The sequence below is a fragment of the Schistocerca cancellata genome, chromosome 12 (assembly GCF_023864275.1).
Source record: "Schistocerca cancellata isolate TAMUIC-IGC-003103 chromosome 12, iqSchCanc2.1, whole genome shotgun sequence".
Classification (NCBI taxonomy): Eukaryota; Metazoa; Arthropoda; class Insecta; order Orthoptera; family Acrididae; genus Schistocerca; species Schistocerca cancellata.
In genome coordinates, this window is record NC_064637.1 from 48,084,377 (window position 1) to 48,106,744 (window position 22,368).

At 38.0% G+C, this 22,368-nt stretch overlaps 2 protein-coding genes across 2 annotated transcripts in view; one reads left to right on the plus strand and one right to left on the minus strand.

The window, feature by feature from the left end:
* The window catches only part of LOC126109440 (uncharacterized), an 841,290-nt gene extending 837,817 nt beyond the window's left edge, over window positions 1-3,473 (minus strand). Inside the window, exon 1 of the mRNA XM_049914471.1 lies at window positions 3,388-3,473. The gene's annotated coding sequence lies outside the window, so the exon portion shown is untranslated. The remainder of the gene's footprint in view (window positions 1-3,387) is intronic.
* Window positions 3,474-4,014: 541 nt separating this feature from the next.
* The window catches only part of LOC126109698 (transmembrane emp24 domain-containing protein 7), a 42,032-nt gene continuing 23,678 nt past the window's right edge, over window positions 4,015-22,368 (plus strand). The window contains exon 1 of the mRNA XM_049914751.1: window positions 4,015-4,511. Coding sequence (XP_049770708.1) covers window positions 4,356-4,511 — 156 coding nt within the window. The 5' untranslated portion in view covers window positions 4,015-4,355. The remainder of the gene's footprint in view (window positions 4,512-22,368) is intronic.

The window sequence follows — 22,368 nt, forward strand, 5'->3', positions numbered from 1 at the left end:
CCTCTATCCGTACAAAATTCAAACGCGGCAACCCCTCAGCGCCGCTACCATTGCTGCACGAGAGACATTCGCTAACGATATAGTGCACAGGATTGATCACGGCGATATGCATGTGGGCAGCATTTGGTTTACTGACGAAGCTTATTTTTACCTGGACGGCTTCATCAATAAACAGAACTGGCGCATATGGGGAACCGAAAAGCCCCATGTTGCAGTCCCATCGTCCCTGCATCCTCAAAAAGTACTCGTCTGGGCCGCCATTTCTTCCAAAGGGATCATTGGCCCATTTTTCAGATCCGAAACGATTACTGCATCACGCTATCTGGACATTCTTCGTGAATTTGTGGCGGTACAAACTGCCTTAGACGACACTGCGAACACCTCGTGGTTTATGCAAGATGGTGCCTGGCCACATCGCACGGCCGACGTCTTTAATTTCCTGAATGAATATTTCGATGATCGTGTGATTGCTCTGGGCTATCCGAAACGTACAGGAGGCGGCGTGGATTGGCCTCCCTATTCGCCAGACATGAACCCCTGTGACTTCTTTCTGTGGGGACACTTGAAAGACCAGGTGTACCGCCAGAATCCAGAAACAATTGAACAGCTGAAGCAGTACATCTCATCTGCATGTGAAGCCATTCCGCCAGACACGTTGTCAAAGGTTTCGGGTAATTTCATTCAGAGACTACGCCATATTATTGCTATGCATGGTGGATATGTGGAAAATATCGTACTATAGAGTTTCCCAGACCGCAGCGCCATCTGTTGTTGAAAATTGTAACTACTGTAATTTCGAAAGTTTGTCTGCCTGAAAATGTACTGTTGTCCCAAGCATATTGCAACAAACGGTGTATTTCTATCGCTGCTCGTTTAGTTTTTATTGCCGTTTCAAATATACCGGTCATTTTTGAAACACCCTGTATGAGACATCATTGACCGACAACTGCAGCGTCATCCACAACACCCCCTAATCGTCCCTTTACTGACCGACCAAGTGGGACAGGCATCCCACAAAACTGACATCCGGTACCTGTAAAACACAATCCATGCGCGTTTGCACGCTTATATTCCACGTTCTGGTGGACATCGGTTGTTAATATACTAGCATTTCACATTTGCAATGGCTTATCTTGCGGTTACATTAATCTGTGGTCTTGCAATGTTGGATCACTTACATATGCTATCTAGACAAACGTATTCCCGAAATTTCATCACTTTACATGTTGTTGTTGTGGTCTTCAGTCCAGAGACTGGTTTGGTGCAGCTCTCCATGCTACTCTATCCTGTGCAAGCTTCTTCATTTTTATCCTCCAATACTAAATTGGTGATTCCTTTACATTACTTTACTTTTTTTTGTGCTGCAAATTTTTCCGTCCGCGTAATTTCCGGATGTAAGCAGCTGTTTGTTTCCTTGCTTTGAAAAACCATTGCTAGCATTTCTTGTATCATCGTTCTTTATCCTTTTTTTCCCGCCTGCCAATTTCGTCTATATCATATAATGTGTTGACCACTCAACCAAAATTCTGCTACACACATCAATATTTTTGTTTTGTTCTTTTTGTTTGCGTGCATATTACGGCCAGAAGCTAGCACACGTTCCTGTTAATTGCGGCCAAACGCAAGAAAATGATCACAGAAACGGAAAAACCCCACAGAATCCCCAAACAGTACACATGGTAAACAAAATAGCCTATTCCAGAATAAGATTTTCACTCTGCAACGGAGTGCGCGCTTATATGAAACTTCATGGCAGATTAAAACTGTGTGCCGGACCGAGACTCGAATTCGGGACCTTTGCCTTTTGCGGGTAAGTGCTCTACCATCTGAGCTACCCAAGCACGTCTCATGCCCCGTCCTCACACCTTTACTTCTGCCAGTACCTCGTCTCCTACGTTCCAAACGCTACAGAAGGTTGCCCGCCAAAGGCAAAGGTCCCGAGTTCGAGTCTCGGTCCGGCACACAGTTTTAATATGCCAGGAAGTTTCAATGTAGCCTATATCAATTAAGTAATCAGTAGAGTACTATACGGAAGAATGGACGTTGACTGATTTTATTTTTACAAATTGTATTTGTGGGTGGGAGGATGTCAGACGAGAAGGAATTCTAGCAATGCGGCGAATAATACAGAACAGAGTTGGGAAAAATCAATGGAAAATTCAAGGAACGTTTAATTGAACATTACGGCAATGTTATAGAAATATTCAATAAACTCAACTGGAATATTCTGTAAGAAACATATAAGCCATTGGTGAGTGGCTTCTATTACAAATGAGACAATTTGGAAAGCACGGTTTCTCATAACGTTACCTGAGATTCTTAGTCGTATGTGTTATGTGGACATTTGAGATTACAGTGGAGAACTGTGGTTGTTGGTTAAACTTATGTCAGCCCTCACTGTCAAAGTCTGAACTTCTGTCACTGTCATATTACAAGCAACACATCATGATGAGAATATTGGGTGACAATACACATCTAATTTATTGTTAAGATCGCCTCGTAAAAAACAGTCGTTTCAATTTGAAAGTAACGTGAGGGCATGGTTTTGAGTCGAGCTGCATTTCTTTTTCCACGATATGCGTCCCGCATATTTGTGTGTGCCACACCTTTAAGTAACGAAAAAGACAGAAGAAAAAATTCCAGGGCATATTGGAGAAGAAAATCTTGCTTCTTCCCGCAACACGTGAGGTGTCGTATTATCAATCTCCCCTCCTGCCTACAGCAATGTTTGCCACTACTAGATCTCCGATAAAAATAATGTTTACAAACAGGAAACAAGAAAATAACACTTCGCGGTTCTGCACTGTTAATAATGGTAATGAGCAACCCTTGACGTTTGACCCAACTACCCAGAAATATCACACATTTCACAAGGAGCCAAGTATACCGGTGACTACGAAACATCAACAAAAAATTGCTGTTCAGTCACGAAGATAAAATAGGAAAGATAATTTAAAGCAGTTATATAAAGGATGGTGTTCTGGGATTATGTCTTACTCATCCACAATATAAAACAAACCAAAGTTTATCATCCTACTGTTTAATAACAGGAGTTAAAAGTTTCTGCATTTTCAAATATCGTATTGAAAATATGTGAAATTAAATCGCGGTATGGTCATGGAATTTTATAAGGGCTTTTAAAATTTCTATCAATAATGCATTCATGAAGAACCTAGGCAGATGGAATTTTTTTTTTTGACATTTAGGTAAGATAAACAAACCAAAACAAGGCACTTGCGACACAAGCACGCTCCTTCATGAAGTCTGACCCTATATATTAAGTCAGATGAGGAGCTTGCACTTAACTAGAAATGAACCAAACTTAATGTAGCAATCGATACATCTACTGTTTAACGTGTTATAATTTCGTAAAGGTCAGATACTCACCATTATTTATCAGAAAACAGCTCGTTCAGCACCCTACAACCACCGGAAACCTAGTCTACGAATAACTTGGCCCACGCCCGCTAGATGGCAGCACTACAACGCCCGGCCCAAGCACGGACTGATGAAAACTGTTGTATGTTGTTGCTTGCTCGTGGTGTAGCACATTTTATTCATTTATTTGTTACTCTCGATACTAAAACATCATAGGCACCAAAAATATATGCTTTATTCATAGTATTTTGACAAACAGTGCAACCTGCCGGTGTTACATCTTTTAGGTTAAAAATTACTGAAAATGTAACTTACACTGACAAAATTAAAGAGTCAGGAAGTATCTGTTCATCTGAAACATACGTATTAGAACCTTTTACAAAATATCAGCTCCTTGTACAGCTCTTCATGGTAGATTTAGAGCTATTTAATTTATGATACATGCTTGTAAAATACATGATACATGCTTATAAAGTGCCTTCGGGACTTCTGATACATGATCACTCATATGAGTGTCATCGAGAAATATATAATAATCTCTGTGACTTTCCACAAATCAAGGTTTTAGTAAACAAATGAAATAAGATTTACCAAACAACCATCTGTGAAGTCTGCGAAGCAAACTTTACCGGAAAGGAGATTCTACTTTAACTATGTGAAGACTCAGATTTAATAATGGAATGGCATATTTTAAATACTTTTCGTTATAAAGATGCGTTGGAGTTAACGGAAACTGATAAGGGAAATAATGTAACAAACTCCAAAAATCTGTAGGTACATTATCTGTGAACAGTTGCAGACGACGCGTGGCAGTGAATATGAGAAACGGTAGCAGATGGCACTGAATGTTTCGCTATCCGTTTCCGGCCACGTTATGTTGACTAGCAAGTTTAAGTGAAAAATATTGATAATTTAAAGCAAAAGGGAACAAAAGAACAATTTTGTCAGTTTAAATGTTTCCTTGACTATCTATTAGAATGGGTGAACCGTTATTGTGGACTGTTATACCAGTGATTCTAGCTGTTATAAGTGTAGCGGACGGTGGCGAATTGACTTTCGAGCTACCAGATAATGCGAAGGAGTGTTTCTACCAAGAAATTAATCGAAATGTTACGTCAACGCTCGAATTTCAGGTAAAGACTCAATGTAAGCTACTTAGTAAGTAAACTGTTCCAAGAGAATTACAATTTGTCTTAGTCTTAACAGCCAGTGGTTATGTTTGGAATAGTTATTGTTAATGTAATAAATATTACTCAAAACGCTTAGATATATGGGGAAATATCCTTTCATATTGTTCAATGTTGAAAGCATATTGTTGTCGTATGACTTTTTAATGAAAACAGCCGTTTTAAAGATAGGAAGAAAGATGCTCATACTGCCATTGCAATTGTACGTTTTCACGCAGTAATTCTGTTCTAATCTTGTAAATACGGCACCGGGGCGAGGGGGGAGGACATATGGCAGTTTGTGAAAGCCCCATGTTAGATAGTTATTGTGTATCTTGGACTGTTTATGGTGCTAAAACTAGTCATTCAAATAGGTCCCCAGACGACACTTCATGGGTAGGAAACAGACATGCACTTATTTCACCGTCTGAATTTCAGTTACGAATCACCAGTTTTCTTACCAAGTGGGACCAATCTATCTTCAAATAAAATATTAGTGTTATTTATCTAATGGAAACCGGGATCTGGAACTGAAGTTACTTTTCGAACAAGACATTTAGAAACAAATTCCTTGCACGGTTCGTTCTCTATACTGAAAAAGACAGAAAACATATAATCAGTAATTTTTGTTGTTGTTGCAATTTTCTCACTTAGTCTGGAGTGATTGAGAAGGTTATGATTTGGTAAAATTCAGGATTATTGTTACGAAGCAGTTCGTATGTGCTACCAATTTATAAATATAGGTATTTCTGGAGGTAAGGGGGTTTGCACGCTCATTTTGTACATATTTCCTATTTTGGAGATAAGCCTACATTCATTTGTGGGTCTTACTGGACCAAGAACACATTTGAAATTATCAGTCCTGGTAATATTGTTCCTTTTATGTTGTGGTATTAAATTACCATTAGTGTTTATCTCATGTATTTAGACATATTTTTTCACATTGATTACACATTTTTTGCTTCAGTAAGGGTCATTCCATATCAAATCACCCAATAAAAAATAAATTTTACACCCACCTCCTTAGATTTTCATGAAATTTGGCTCAAATGGTTCTAATACCATCCTGACAACATCTGCAATTTTTTTTTTTTGCTGTATCTCTTGTAGTTTTTTAAATAAATTTTAAAGTTTTTATGTTTTGCATTTTCTGAACCTTCGGAAATGGTAAATTTAATTTGTATTCAAAACTTTAAAATTGCTTATCTTAAAAACTCTTTTAGATAGCATCATGAATTTTTGCAGCAAGTTTATTTATTATACATATTTGAAGATAAAAATGATACAATTAAAATATATTTATATTTTCTATGAAAAAATATATATATATATTTTTTTTAATGGATGTTTTGTTTTATAAGAATTGCTATATCTAGAGTCTCAGACCTGATAGAATGCTCAAATTTGTTTTGATTTACTGTTAAACATATAGGCTACTTGATAAAACAAAAATAATGATGGCTTTTTAACATGTTCATTAATTATAGCAGATTACATTAGAATTATGTACAAAGATAGTGTACTTACGACACTTATGTATAACCCAACTGATTGCTTGAAACGTTGGATTTTTTGAGTAATTTTGTCTTTTTAACAAACATTAATGCTGATTCAAACTGTTTCTCCACTTCATCCAAGAGATTTCAGTTCTTTTGATACAGTCTTTTTTGAAGTAATACATTCTTCCAGTGCCGCTTGATTGAGGTTTGTTTTTACCAGTCCAAAGTATCAGTTACTATCATAATTTGCAGTCACATAGCTATTTATGGATGGTTCAACACGAACCCAATCAGAAGAAGAATGGAAAGAAAAGACTAAGGAGGGTTCTACACTATCTGTAGTTCTTCTAATTTCAAGGTTGTTTTGTGAAGTTGTTTGAAGTTACGAAAACTTCTTGTTCCAGGAATGGTTCGGGTTGCTGAAAAACGTTTTTCTAGTTTTAACCGTAGCAAATCGGCTTCTTTTTTTGTCAATAAAGTGGAAATGAATGTTTTCAATATTTTTTCACAAAACTTGTACACGTCAATTGCTGTCATTATTTGTTCTTCGTCTGAAAGCTGTATACTGGCTTTCCTTAAAATTCTTTTAATAGTTCCTCCTAGGCCATCAGAAATTGACTTCCCATGACTTGTTGGGCCTTCAAATTAAAGTCTCTCAAGTGTTCAGTCAAATTTTTCAAACTGTTTATATTTTTGTACTGCCCAGCACAACCATCTGTAAAGTAGTGAACTGAGTCAATGTCAGTATGATGTAATGACAGCCACTTTGTAATTTCTTTTTGTACAAAGTTAACAAAACCAGTGTCATGTTCTTGGTCATCACTAATAAAACAGTGGTTTGAAACAAAAACATTTTTTTCCTCATTTCTTTGAAAAACTCCAACTGGGTGTAGAGTACAACCACCTCTATTCCAGTGGTAACTTTGGATCTCATTTTGTATAACAAAGGAATAATTTTCACTGAAATCCATCACAATAATTGCTGTTTTGGGTGGTGGGTCTTCTTTCAATCTTTTAAAGGCTGCTGATTGGGATTTTGCTATAAACGAGTGCAGGGTGAGCTTTTCCAATGACCTAACCAATAAAGAAATGTAGTCTTCAACACTGATAGAATGTTTGATCATTTCTGTCCTGTCTGTGTTAATCCACCGACTGATTACAATTTCTTCTTCTAAATCATAATCTTCACTTAGTTTTTCAGTTAAGTACTCAGTTAGTGCAGTATTTGCAGGACAGCTGTCGCAATGATGTAGCATGCAGTTTTGGTTTTCCGTGTTGCACACAAGCATCTTAATTAGGTCTTTATAAGATTCTTCAATTTTCACAGCATCCAGTAATAGTTTAACATTCTGGTGGATACTGCATACACATACAGTGTGTGTGCCTGCAGCACCAGCAAGGATACACAATTTAGGTCTCAAGAAACAAAATTTTGAAAATCCTACTTCTACCTCAGGATTCTCCCATTTGAAAGAATAATAGAGTTCTCTCAAGTTACACAAAATGAGTCTTTTTTTTACAGGTACACATTTTTTTGAACACTTACTTTGTCTTTTGTTCCAGGTAGCACTCTGGAACTTTCATCCTTTTCATAAAAATCTGTTACAAGTGTTACTGTATTTTCAGAAAGAGTTTTACATTTTTCTGGACCAGGAGTTTCCAAAATACCCTTTTCAGATTTTAGCTTTCTAGCTTGTCGCACCATGTACTCACTTACATTAAATTCTTTCATCACTTTATTTCGACTCCAAGAATCTGGAGCCAAGGTCACAATCTGGATTTTTCTAGACCTCCCAACAGATGAAATCTTCTCTTTCATAAGAGAAATCATTACATCAAAATCCTGTGCTTTCTCAACCACATTTGTATCTTCTTCGTCATCATCAGAACTTGGTGCATCACATTTTAATGCTTTTCAAACCACCTTTTTTGCAGCCTTTTCAATACTGCTAACCTTCCTTTTAAAATAAGACCCTTTACTTTGTTCTGACAAGCCATGAAGCTTTATCAGTGTTAAACCTAAATCATCAAGAGCAATGTTTGTTTGTACGAGGGATTCATTTCTGGATTCCAATTATTCTAATTCAACCATGACTTCATCATCTGTTTCACTTTCATTGACTTCAACTCTTAATTTTTCCTCACAAAAGTTACGGCATGTTGAGCAAAGCTTTTGTCCAGGTTTTATGCTAATATTTTTTGTCAGTAATTGTTTAGAAAGATCCAAGCCTACACTTCTCAACGATTTTTTGATGGGCTCTTTGTGTTTTATTAGTGGGTCTACTCATGTTGTTTGATACTTTTCAAAAACATTTAAAAAGTAGTAGCTGTGGTGTGAACATATGTTCTTAAATTCACACAGATTAATTCCAGATCGTTAAGTGGATCAAATCTTTTTCTTCCTCACTCAATTCAGATACTGGTTGTAACTTTTTTGAAGGTGTGTAGGTTGTTTGGAAACAGTCAGATTTTTTAAATAACTCTACACTACGGGTTTGAATATCTGACATACTGATTTCACTTTTGGTCTGATTACTGTTCTGGTTACTTTTATAAGATATTGGAAAAGAATCTCTGTAAACTAAGTAACAGTAATTACTGAAAGTTCGAATAAACTTAATAAAATACTATCTAAGCACTATTTAACACTGTAATAATTTTTTACTTCAAAACACAGAAGTAACAAAACAAAATCAAAGCGTACATTATTACTCCAAGAAGACAAAAACTTATTTTCGGTGTCACTTGGTACTTTTTATTTTTAAAATATAATTAATATTATTTTTAAAATTAGATAACTATTAAACAGGTCAAAAAGCCAACATAATTTTTCTTTTATCTAATAGCCTATACAATTAAGAGTATTTTAAAACAAATTTGAGCTTTCTATCAGGTCTGAGACTCTAGATATTGCAGTTTTTGTAAAACCTAAACATCCGTTAGCTAAAAAAAATCTTTATGGTCATTTTTTTTAACATTTAGACATAATACACAAACTTATTCCAAAATTTCATACTGATATCTTGAGTATTCTTTAATATACAATTTTTTTTAGTTGTGAGGACACGTTTAAGTTAAGATTTTCGACTGCTGAAACGCCAAATCTAAAAACTTTAAAAATTTATAAAAAAAGCTATAAGAGATAGAGCAGAAAAATTGTACAAGTGCTTTCAGGATGATAAAAGAAGTAATTGTACCAAGTTTCATCAAAATCTGACATGGTTGGTGTCAAGGCCTGGGTGACTTGACATGGAATGACCCGTAAACAAAGCTGTCACCTGTAGTGATAACGTGCACGAATGACGGCGTATGTCACCCATGTATTTCACAGATTATAATGACCAATGCAATGAGCACTTGGTGTGACTGGATTACTTCACAGGTAACAAGAGAGCATATTCTGTTGATCAACTTTGACAACAGTGCAGTGTAGCTGCCATTTTGCTTGTGCACCACACAAATGATCTTGCTTCATCTGGGAATATGTTTAATTCATGATTAGTTTCCTGTTCATGGATCATTGTGCACGATACATCATAATTATGTGGAATGAGGTCATTTTAGTCACATCGCAAATTAATTTGTAAATATGGTTACATTGTGAACATTTATTAGATAAAAAATACAAATTTTGAGTTAGTAGTTGCTACACACCACTTTTTACACATTGCAGTAATAGAAATAATACGGAATGGAGGTAGCTGTCAGGAAGAAACTTTTCTGTTTGTTTTTGGTTTTACTTTGCTGTGTGTCACACATTTTATATCCCCATGCAAGTGATAAAAAAATTTTGTTGCAGCATTCTTCACCCCTTTTATGCTGACAGCCTTACTATGGATTAATGAAGGTCATTATTCGTTTTATAATGTAGTTATGTACATTGTTCCATTCCAACTGCTGTGGATTACTCACAACTTCATCAGGGAGGGGGTAAATATACTGTGAAGCAGGAGTCAGAATGTCCTCCTTAAACAGATGTCTACAAGATGATTGTGGGTGAGCACCACGTATTATTGTTACAACAGGTTTTTGAGCAATGAAGACCCTCTTCAAGATGAGTTATCCATGAACATTATTTCTATATGACACTGAATGAAAATATACAAAATATGTGAACTTACTGATTTGTCTCCCCCAGAATTAACAGTGATTATAAGTGCAGATGTGGCTGAACTAAGTTATTTTAGGAGTTCCAGTATGTGCTTTTCCCAGTTTAAATTATGATCGGCATGGACAACTAAGAATTTTGAAGTTTTCACCTTATTTAGTAATTCCTCACCATGTGTTACTCTTATTGTGTAGGGCCCCGAGATGTGCAGAACTGAATGTGTTCTTTTTACAATTCAGGGTGAGACTATTTGTGGAAAACCATGCAGTGATACTTTTAAGATGTTTATTTACCATTTCTCCTGTTTTAGTATGTAAGCTTGGACTGATTACAGTTCTGTTGTCATCTGCAAAAAGAACCAATTCTGCTTGTTGCATATTAGATGAGACTGTTTACATATAAAAGGAACAATAGTAGTCAGAAGACTGAGCCTTGGGAACCCCAAATGCAATTTGTCAGTCGTAATTATGTCCCAGGACTATATTGATTGAATTACTAAGTACAACGTTCTGAACTCTTTGGGTTAGATGTGACAGTATCCATTGGGCTATACCATCAGTCTCTTAAAACTTCAGTTTAGCTAGGGGAATATGGCAATTCACACAGTCAAATGTCTTATACACTTCACAAAAAATACCAATCGATGCTCTTTTATAGTTTAATGCTAATGCACTTAATGTGTGAACGGCATTCTCTTCTGAAATGCAAACTGTGGTTTGCTAAGGTATTATTGTTGTTCTGGTGATGAACTCTTCTAAAATACATCACCTTCTCAAAAGTTTCGAAAAATGTCAGCAATGGGATAGGACAGTGGCTATTGACATCTTTCATATCATCTTTCTTAAAGAGAGGTGTGACAATGGCATATTTCGGTCTGTTTGGAAAAATGCCTTCAGTTAGTGATAACGCATTACATATTTAAGATAAGACCGGACTTACTGCATGGTAACAGTTTTTTTAGTACTGTATTAGAAACACCATCAAAATCAGACAAGCTTTTATTTTGTGAGTGAATGCAAAAATTTCTTAATTTCAAAAGGATAAATGTTGTTGTTGTGGTCTTCAGTCCTGTGACTGGTTTGATGCAGCTCTCCATGCTACCCTATCCTAGGCAAGCTTCTTCATCTCCCAGTACCTACTGCAACCTACATCCTTCTGAATCTGCTTAGTGTATTCATCTCTTGGTCTCCCTCTACGATTTTTACCCTCCACGCTGCCCTCCAATACTAAATTGGTGATCCCTTGATGCCTCAGAACATGTCCTACCAACCGATCCCTTCTTCTAGTCAAGTTGTGCCACCAACTCCTCTTCTCCCCAATCCTATTCAATACCTCCTCATTAGTTATGTGATCTACCCATCTAATCTTCAGCATTCTTCTGTAGCACCACATTTCGAAAGCTTCTATTCTCTTCTTGTCCAAACTAGTTACCACCCATGTTTCACTTCCATACATGGCTACACTCCATACAAATACTTTCAGAAATGACTTCCTCACACTTAAATCTATACTCGATGTTAACAAATTTCTCTTCTTCAGAAACGCTTTCCTTGCCATTGCCAGTCTACATTTTATATCCTCTCCACTTCGACCATCATCAGTTATTTTGCTCCCCAAATAGCAAAACTTCTTTACTACTTTAAGTGTCTCATTTCCTAATCTAATTCCCTCAGCATCACCCGACTTAATTCGACTACATTCCATTATCCTCGTTTTGCTTTTGTTGATGTTCATCTTATATCCTCCTTTCAAGACACTGTCCATTCCACTCAGCTGCTCTTCCAGATCCTTTGCTATCTCTGACAGAATTACAATGTCATCAGCGAACCTCGAAGTTTTTATTTCTTCTCCATGGACTTTAATACCTACTCCGAATTTTTCTTTTGTTTCCTTTACTGCTTGTTCAATATACAGATTGAATAACATCGGGGAGAGGCTACAACCCTGTCTCACTCCCTTCCCAACCACTGCTTCCCTTTCATGCCCCTGGATGATGCTTATAATTGAATCTTATGAGAATTACTTTTTCAGCATACTGCTTTGATTTTTCTCTTGAACTGTTTGTCCCTATAATTCCTATTATATTTTAAATGATTATTAAATATATTTGCTTCCTGTGACTCATCATTTAAAGCCCTTCCCTTTTGTTCAGTAATGATGTTATCCTGTTGTGTGTCTGGTTGTCTCTCATCTCGTTTCACTACATTCCTTATACTAGCCTTAAGTCTGTTGTCAGTATCACTGATGTCTGATGTTATATGTGTTATGTCGAGATGAAACTACAGTGATCAATCTATAACTGAGTTGTTGATTGCTGTGTGAGCTGGCTCAGTGGGACAACAACATTAGTTCACTTTATTACTTAACGTGATACAATCTTATTTCACAGGATTGCTTGACAATTTACCACTGACATTGACTATTAAAACATCAGTGGATGCACTAATTAACAAACCTTGAAGTACAATGTTTAACATTTACAACAGTACATTTCCATCTGGAACTTGAATGTGTCTTTAGTCCTACTCGAAGTTGACTGCTTCAGCTGAGGTCAACAACTGAACTTGAGTGCCTCCATGCTTTATGTACTGACCACCGTGTGAGAGCACTGCTGTTCTGATAGAGGGTGTATCTTCTTCAGCCTCTCCCATTCATCACTGTGGATTACGAGACATCACTAATGTCTGTGGTATTGACGTGCGTTGACGACTTTGATGTGGTGCCGTAAGCTATGGGCGATATAATAATGTGCATGTTCTATAGGGAATCGTATAACACTCTTGGCAAATGCCTTTCTGTGATTAATGTCTGAAATACTCTTCTGTGATACAGAGATTGAGTCAACAATTAAATCACTAAAGACTGAGGACTCTCATGGAAATGAGGAGTGCCTAGCAGAATATTAAAATTCTATGCTGCTCATGTTAGCCCCGTATTTAGGCGTATTTGTAATTTTTCCTTTTGGAATGATCAGCTTCCTGAATGATTAAAGTACTCAGTAGTAAAGCTGCTTTATAAAAAGGGAGAAAGGGATAATGTAGACAACTGTAGACCTATTTCTATGCCATCAGTGTTTGCTAAGGTTATTGAAAATGCTGTGTGTGTAAGGATAATTGATCATTTTATATCACACGCTTTGCTCTTAAATGTGCAGTTTAGAAGTCGTATAACAACTGAAAATGCTGTATTTTCTTTTCTCTGTGAAGACTGGATGGGTTTAACAAAAGGTTTTGAACGCTTGGTATATTTTTTGATTTAACTAAGGCATTTGATTGCACTGATAAAAAAGAATCGCTCCGGAAGTTGGACCATTGCGGAATACTGGGAGTAGCTCACAATTGGTTCACCTCTTACTTTAGCACCAGACAGCAAAAGGTCATTATTCAGTATTGAGAATGGTTGTGGTGTGGGGTCTGAGTGGAGTTCAGTCAGGGGGACGGGCAGTTCGGGCAATAATTGGTGTAAGTTCACCAATCTCTTGTTAACCCCGGTTCACGATTCTGGGTATTTTGACATTGGCCTCTCATTATATATATTCCTTACTCTCATTTCTTGTTAATAGTATTACCTTATTCCCAAGAATAAGCAGCTTTCACTCGGGTAATACTTGGCAGAAATCAAACTTGCCTCTGGATCAGACTTCATTATCTCTTGTGCAGAAAGGTGTGCAATGCACTGCTGCATCCATTTTCAATAAGCTACCACTAGAATTAAAAAATCTTAGCAGTAACCCACGTGCTTTTAAATGGAAACTGAAGAGTTTCTTCATTGGTCACTCCTTCCATTCTCTCGAGCAGTTCCTTGAAGAATTAAGCTGATTCTTGTTGTATTATTGATTGCGTTTACTTAAACTTATGGCTTGACTTTTTTTTGGGTTCATGTTGTTGTCATTACGGTCTTCAGTCTAGAGACAGGCTTGATGCAGTACTCCATGCTACTCTATACTGTGCAATACTTCATCTCCCAGCTCCTACTGCAACCTACATCCATCTGAATCTGCTTAGTGTAGACATCTTTTGGTCTCCCTCTACAATTTTTGCCCTCCACGCTGCCCTCCAATACTAAATTGGTGATTCCTTGATGCCTCAGAACATGTCCTACCAACCGATCCCTTCTTCTAGTCAAGTTGTTCCACAAACTCCTCTTCTCCCCAATTCTATTCGATACCTCCTCACTAGCTATGAGATTTGCCCATCTAATCTTCAGCATTCTTCTGTAGCACCACATTTCGAAAGCTTCTATTCTTTCTTGTCGAAACTAGTTATCGTCCACGTTTCACTTCCATACATGGTACACTCCATACAAATACTTTCAGAAACGACTTCCTGACACTTAAATCTATACTCAATGTTAACAAATTTCTCTTCTTCAGAAATACTTTCCTTGTCATTGCCAGTCTACATTTTATATCCTTCCTACTCCAACCATCATCAGTTATTTTCCTCCCCAAATAGCAAAACTCATTGACTACTTAGTATCTCATTTCCCAATCTAATTCCCGACATTCCATTATCCTGGTTTTGGTTTTGTTGATGTTCATCTTATATCCTCCTTTCAAGACACTGTCCATTGCGTTCAACTGATCTTCCAGGCCCTTTGCTGTCTCTTGACAGAATTACAATGTCATCGGCGAACCTCAAAGTTTTGGTTTCTTCTCCATGGATTTTAATTCCTACTCCGAATTTTTCTTTCGTTTTCTTTTATGCTTGCTTAATATATAGACTGAATAACATTGAGGATAGGCTACAACCCTGTCTCACTCTGTTCCCAACCACTGCTTCCCCTTCATGCCCCTCGACTCTTATAACTGCAGTCTGGTTTCTGTACAAATTGTAAATAGCCTTTCCCTCCCTGTATTTTACCCCTGCCATCTTCAGAATTTGAAAGTGTGTGTCCTAGTCGGCATTGTCAAAAGCTTTCTCTAAGTCTACAAATGCCAGAAATGTAGGTTTGCCTTTCCTTTATTTTCTAAGATAAATCGTAGAGTCAGTATTGCCTCATATGTTCCAACATTTCTATGGAATCCAAACTGATCTTCCCCAAGGTCAGCTTCTACCAGTTTTTCCATTCGTTTGTAAAGAATTTGTGTTAGTATTTTGCAGCTGTGACTTATTAAACTGATAGTTTGGTAATTTTCACATCTGTCAACACCTGGTTTCTTTGGGATTTTAATTATTATATTCTTCTTGAAGTCTGAGGGTATTTCGCCAGTCTCGTACATCTTGTTCACCAGATGGTAGAGTTTTGTCAGGGCTGGCTGCCCCAAGGCTATCAGTAGTTTTAATGGAATGTTATCTACTCTCAAGGCCTTGTTTCGACTCAGGTCTTTCAGTGCTCTGTCAAACTCTTCACACATTATCTTATCTCCCATTTCATCTTCATCTACATCCTCTTAGATTTCCATAATATTGTCCTCAAGTACATCGCCCTTGTATAAACCCTCTATATACTCCTTCCACCTTTCTGCCTTCCCTTCTTTGCTTAGAACTGGGTGTCCATCTGAGCTCTTGATGTTCATACAAGTGGGTCTCTTATCTCCAAAGGTCTCTTTAATTTTCCTGTAGGCAGTATTTATCTTACCCCTAGTGAAATAAGCCTCTACATCCTTACATTTGTCCTCTAGCCATCCCTGCTTAGCCATTTTGCACTTCCTGTCAATCTCATTTTTGAGACGTTTGTATTCCTTTTTGCCTGCTTCATGTACTGCATTTTTATATTTTCTCCTTTCATCAATTAAATTCAATAATTCTTCTGTTACCCAAGGATTCCTTCTAGCCCTCATCTTTTTACCTACTTGATCCTCTGCTACCTTCCCTATTTCATCTCTCAAAGCTGTCCATTCTTTTTCTACTGTATTTCTTTCTCCCACTCTTGTCAATCGTTCCCTTATTCTCACCCTGAAACTTTCTACAAACTCTGGTCCTGTCAGTTCCCTTATGCTCTCCCTGAAACACTCTACAGCGTCTGGTTCCGTGAGTGTACCCAGGTCTCGTCCCCTTAAATTCCCACCTTTTTGCAGTTTCTTCAGTTATAATCTCCAGTTCATAACCTATAGAATGTGGTTACACATGCTCAGCTACTAAAGTGCGTCCTACACACAATTGCCAGCTACACCTCGCATTTCGAGGTAACGATTGCTTATTTTATACATCACGGTGAAGCAACTTCTACAACTCGTAAAGTCTGAATAACCTTAACAATGCTAAATTAATGGTAAGTGATACAAAGCACGCAGAACACGTGCTCACCTACTAAAGTGCGTCCTACAGAGTCCACACCTGCCGCTGGAAATGTCTTACAATTTAAAACCTGGTTCCCAAATCTCTGTCTTACCATTATATAAATCTATCTAAAACCTTCCAGTATATCCAGGCCTCTTCCATGTATACAACCTTCTTTCATGATTTTTGAACCAAGTATTAGCTATGATTAAATTATACTCTGTGCAAAATTCTACCAGGTGGCTTCCTCTTTCATTCCTTACCCCCATTCCATATTCTGGTTCATAAACATTTTATTTTTATGCCTTATTACTCATATGTTGTAATTTCATGCACTGACATGTTCCATGATCTTGGAGATTTGCTCCTTAACTTGGTCCTACAGAACTTGACATGTAAATAATAAATAAATAAATCGAACAAACCTGTAACCATTTGTGCTGCTCTTCTCTGTATCCCCTGAGAGTCCCATTCATTATGGGCCCCACACATTTGAGCAATATTGTAGAATAGGTCACACAAGTGATTTATAAGCAGTCTCCTTTGTAGACTGGTTAGGCTTCCCCAGTATTCTACCAATAAACTGAAGTCTATCACCTGCTTTACCCACGACTGAGCCTACAATGTGTGTTCAAAAAGTTCCGGAACTTTGCCCACAAAATTTTTCTTCTCTTATCGTGCATGGTCTCCTTTGAAATACTTCCCCCAGCAATTGATACACCACTCCCAACGCTGTTTCCTCGTCTGGAAGCAGTCTCTGTATGTCCATTGCTGTATCGTCTGCGAATTTTCTTCTACCTTATCTGTTGTTGCAGATCTTCATCCTTTCAATGGCGTTTTCAACTGTGGAAATAAAAAAAATTGTCAGGGGTCAGGCCTGGAGGGTAAGGAGGATGAGGCATTGCAGTGATTTCATTTTTTGTACAGTAATCGTGCCCCAGTGAATGTGCAGGTGTGTTATCATGAAGCAAGAGCCATCAATTGTCTCGCTGTATGTCAGGCCATTTCCTTCTCATATTTTCCTACAGGCATTGCAACATGACCCGGTGAGTACCATCATTTAACACTTTGTTGCTGTGGCACGAGTTTCGTTGACATTCATGACATGAGCATCATCAGTAGACATCGAATGGTGTCCCGAATGAGTCATCTTTAACTTCTGGCTGAGCATTTTTAAATCGCGTGAACCATTTGCAATACCGGTGTGGCTTAAGTACTCGTCACCGTATGCTTCTTGTATCATTTGGTGTGTCTCTGTAAATGTTTTCTTGAGTTTCATGCAAACTTTAATGCAGGTGCATTGCTCCTCTAACTCTGCCATTTTGAAATCCGCAAACTGTGCAACGCAATGTTCTGCTCAGTACAACACTGAATTATAACAGACATGACAGTCAAATGTTGGCAGTTACACATTAGACACAGGCATGTGAAAGGATGCCAGTCGCATTTTGCTCCCACACATCATTGGCACAGAATTATGAATGTTCCAGAATTTCTCAAACAGACGTTACGAAATGTCACACACTGGTATTTGCACGAGTTGGACAATTCCAACTGTGGCTCATTGACATTATAGTCGTAGGATGCTACATTTTTTTATGTTTTGTGAAGTGCACAGTTTTACATTTCTGAACATTTAAAGCAAGCTCCACTTTCAAATCTTGTCAAGATCTGACTGAATATTTATGCAGCTTCCTTCAGACAGTACTTCATTATAGATATCGACATCTGCAAAATGTCTGAGGTTACTATTAATATTGTCTACTAGGTCATTAATATACAACATCAACAGCAAGGCCCCAATACACTTACCAGGTGCATACCCAAAAGTACTTCTATATCTGACTATGTCAATAATGTTGATTTCTTAATTCTTCTGCATTGAAAGCTATTCCGTATTTAGTATTATAATCTTAAAAAGGTTTCTGTCTGTTATTTCCGATTCTTTGGTGTTGGCTTTTTCTAGTGCTTTCCTTATTTCTGTAATCCATGCTATTGCTTATTTCTTCTTCCAGAAATACGGGAATATTGTTTCATTAGGCTGTTCTCATTCAGTAGAGATGTCCAAAAATGATTACTCTTCCTTTAGTGGTTACTTCTGTTATTTTCTCTCTCTTTTTTGTAGAGCTCTCCATTACTTCTCATTTTCCACACATCTGTAGTTTGTATTGCACCCATTATGTTTCCAAAAATTAATCTTTCAAGTACTTCTGTTCTGTCCAGTTTATACTTCATTACTAGACGTTCGCATCGATATAGCATTCTGATTGTGCCACTGTGATATATTGTTTTCTACATGTTGTTGTTGTTGTTGTTGTTGTGGTCTTCAGTCTGGGGACTGGTTTGATGCAGCTCTCCATGCTACTCTATCCTGTGCAATCTTCTTCATCTCCCAGTACCTACTGCAACCTACATCCTTCTGAATCTGCTTAGTGTATTCATCTCTTGGTCTCCCTCTACGATTTTTACCCCCCCCCCCCCCCCACGCTGCCCCCCCCCCCCCCCCCCACGCTGCCCTCCAACGCTAAATTTGTGATCCCCTGATGCCTCAGAACATGTCCTACCAAACGATCTCTTCTTGTCAACTTGTGCCACAAACTCCTCTTCTCCCCAATTATATTCAATATCTCCTCATTAGTTATGTGATCTGCCCATCTAATCTTCAGCATTATTCTGTAGCACCACATTTCGAAAGCTTCTATTCTCTTCTTGTCCAAACTATTTATCGTCCATGTTTCACTTCCATACATTCCTGAAGAGGGGCAGAAGCCTTTTCAGTAGTTGCAGGGGCAACAGTCTGGATGATTGACTGATCTGGCCTTGCAACACTAACCAAAATGGCCTTGCTGTGCTGGTACTGCTAACGCCTGAAAGCAAGGGGAAACTACAGCCGTAATTTTTCCCAAGGGCATGCAGCTTTACTGTATGGTTAAATGATGATGGCGTCCTCTTGGGTAAAATATTCCGGAGGTAAAATAGTCCCCCATTCGGATCTCCAGGCTGCGACTACTCAAGAGGACGTCGTTATTAGGAGAAAGAAAACTGGCGTTCTACGGATCGGAGCGTGGAATGTCAGGTCCCTTAATCGGGCAGGTAGGTTAGAAAACTTAAAAAGGGAAATAGATAGGTTAAAGTTAGATATAGTGGGAATTAGTGAAGTTCGGTGGCAGGAGGAACAAGACTTTTGGTCAGGTGAATACAGGGTTATAAATACAAAATCAAATAGGGGTAATGCAGGAGTAGGTTTAATAATGAATAAACAAATAGGAGTGCGGGAAAGCTACTACAAACAGCATAGTGAATGTATTATAGTGGCCAAGATAGGCACGAAACCCATGCCTACTACAGTAGTACAAGTTTATATGCCAACTAGCTCTGCAGATGATGAAGAAATAGATGAAATGTATGACGAGATAAAAGAAATTATTCAGGTAGTGAAGGGGGACGAAAATTTAATAGACATGGGTGACTGGAATTCGAGAGTAGGAAAAGGGAGAGAAGGAAGCATAGTAGGGGAATATGGATTGGGGCTAAGAAATGAAAGAGGAAGCCACCTGGTAGACTTTTGCACAGAGCATAACTTAATCATAGCTAACACTTGGTTCAAGAATCATGAAAGAAGGTTGTATACATGGAAAAATCCTGGAGATACTAGAAGGTGTCAGATAATTATATAATGGTAAGACAGAGATTTAGGAACCAGGTTTTAAATTGTAAGACATTTCCAGGGGCAGATGTGGACTCTGAACACAATCTATTGGTTATGAACTGTAGGTTAAAACTGAAGAAACTGCAAAAAGGTGGGATTTTAAGGAGATGGGACCTCGATAAACTGACTAAACCAGAGGTGGTACAGAGTTTCAGGGAGAGCATAAGGAAACAATTGACAGGAATGGGGGAAAGAAGTACAGTATAAGAAGAATGGGTAGCTCTGAGGGATGAAGTAGTGAACGCAGCAGAGGATCAAGTAGGTAAAAAGACGAGGGCTAGAAGGAATCCTTGGGTAACGGAAGAAATATTGAATTTAATTGATGAAAGGAGAAAATATAAAAATGCAGTAAATGAAGCAGGCAAAAAGGAATACAAACGTCTCAAAAATGAGATCGGCAGGAAGTGCAAAATGGCTAAGCATGGATGGCTAGAGGACAAATGTAAGGATGTAGAGGTGTATCTCACTAGGGGTAAGATAGATACCGCCTACAGGAAAATTAAAGAGACCTTTGGAGAAAATAGAACCACTTGTATGAATATCGAGAGCTCAGATGGAAACCCAGTTCTAAGCAAAGAAGGGAAAGCAGAAAGGTGGAAGGAGTACATGCAGGGTCTATACAGTGGCGATGTTCTTGAGGACAATATTATGGAAATGTAAGAGGATGTAGATGAAGATGAAATGGGAGATACAATACTGCGTGAATAATTTGATAGAGCATTGAAAGACCTGAGTCGAAACAAGGCCCCGGGAGTAGACAACATTCCATTAGAACTACTGATGGCCTTGGGAGAGCCAGTCCTGACTAAACTCTACCATCTGGTGAGCAAGATGTATGAGACAGGCGAAATATTCTGAGACTTCAAGAAGAATATAATAATTCCAATCCCAAAGAAAGCAGGTGTTGACAAATGTGAAAATTACCGAACTATCAGTTTAATAAGTCACAGCTGCAAAATACTAACACGAATTCTTTACAGACGGATGGAAAAACTGGTAGAAGCCAACCTCGGGGAAGATCAGTTTGGATTCCGTAGAAACATTGGAACACGTGAGGCAATACTGACTTTACGACTTATCTTAGAAGAAAGATTAAGGAAAGGCAAACCTACGTTTCTAGCATTTGTAGACGTAGAGAAAGCTTTTGACAATGTTGAGTGGAATATTCTCTTTCAAATTCTAAAGGTGGCAGGGGTAAAATACAGGAAGGGAAAGGCTATTTACAATTTGTACAGAAACCAGATGGCAGTTATAAGAGTTGAAGGGCATGAAAGGGAAGCAGTTGTTGGGAAGGGAGTGAGACAGGGTTGTAGCCTCTCCCCGATGTTATTCAATCTGTATATTGAGCGAGCAGTAAAGGAAACAAAAGAAAAATTTGGAGTAGGTATTAAAATCCATGGAGAAGAAATAAAAACTTTGAGGTTCGCTGATGACATTGTAATTCTATCAGAGACAGCAAAGGACTTGGAAGAGCAGTTGAACGGAATGGACAGTGTTTTGAAAGGAGGATATAAGATTAGGAAATGAGACACTTAAAGTAGTAAAGGAGTTTTGCTATTTGGGGAGCAAAATAACTGATGATGGTCAAAGTAGAGAAGATATAAAATGTAGACTGGCAATGGCAAGGAAAGCGTTTCTGAAGAAGAGAAATTTGTTAACATCGAGTGTAGATTTAAATGTAAGGAAGTCGTTTCTGAAAGTATTTGTATGGTGTGTAGCCATGTATGGAACTGAAACATGGACAATAAATAGTTTGGACAAGAAGAGAATAGAATCTTTCGAAATGTGGTGCTACAGAAGAATGCTGAAGATTAGATGGGTAGATCACATAACTAATGATGAAGTATTGAATAGAATTGGGGAGAAGAGGAGTTTGTGGCATAACTTGACAAAAAGAAGGGACTGGTTAGTAGGACATGTTCTGAGGCATCAAGGGATCGCAAATTTAGCTTTGGAGGGCAGCATGCAGGGTAAAAATCGTAGAGGGAGACAAAGAGATGAATACACTAAGCAGATTCAGAAGGATGTAGGTTGCAGTAAGTACTGGGAGATGAAGAAGCTTGTACAGGATAGGGTAGATTGGAGAGCTGCATCAGACCAGTCTCAGGACTGAAGACAGCAGCAGCAACAACAACAACAACAACAACAACAACAACAACATGGCTACACTCCATACAAATACTTTCAGGAACGACAATCGATGTTAACAAATTTCTCTTCTTCAGAAACGCTTTCCTTGCCATTGCCAGTCTACATTTTCTACATATACATATTGTATTGGTAATAT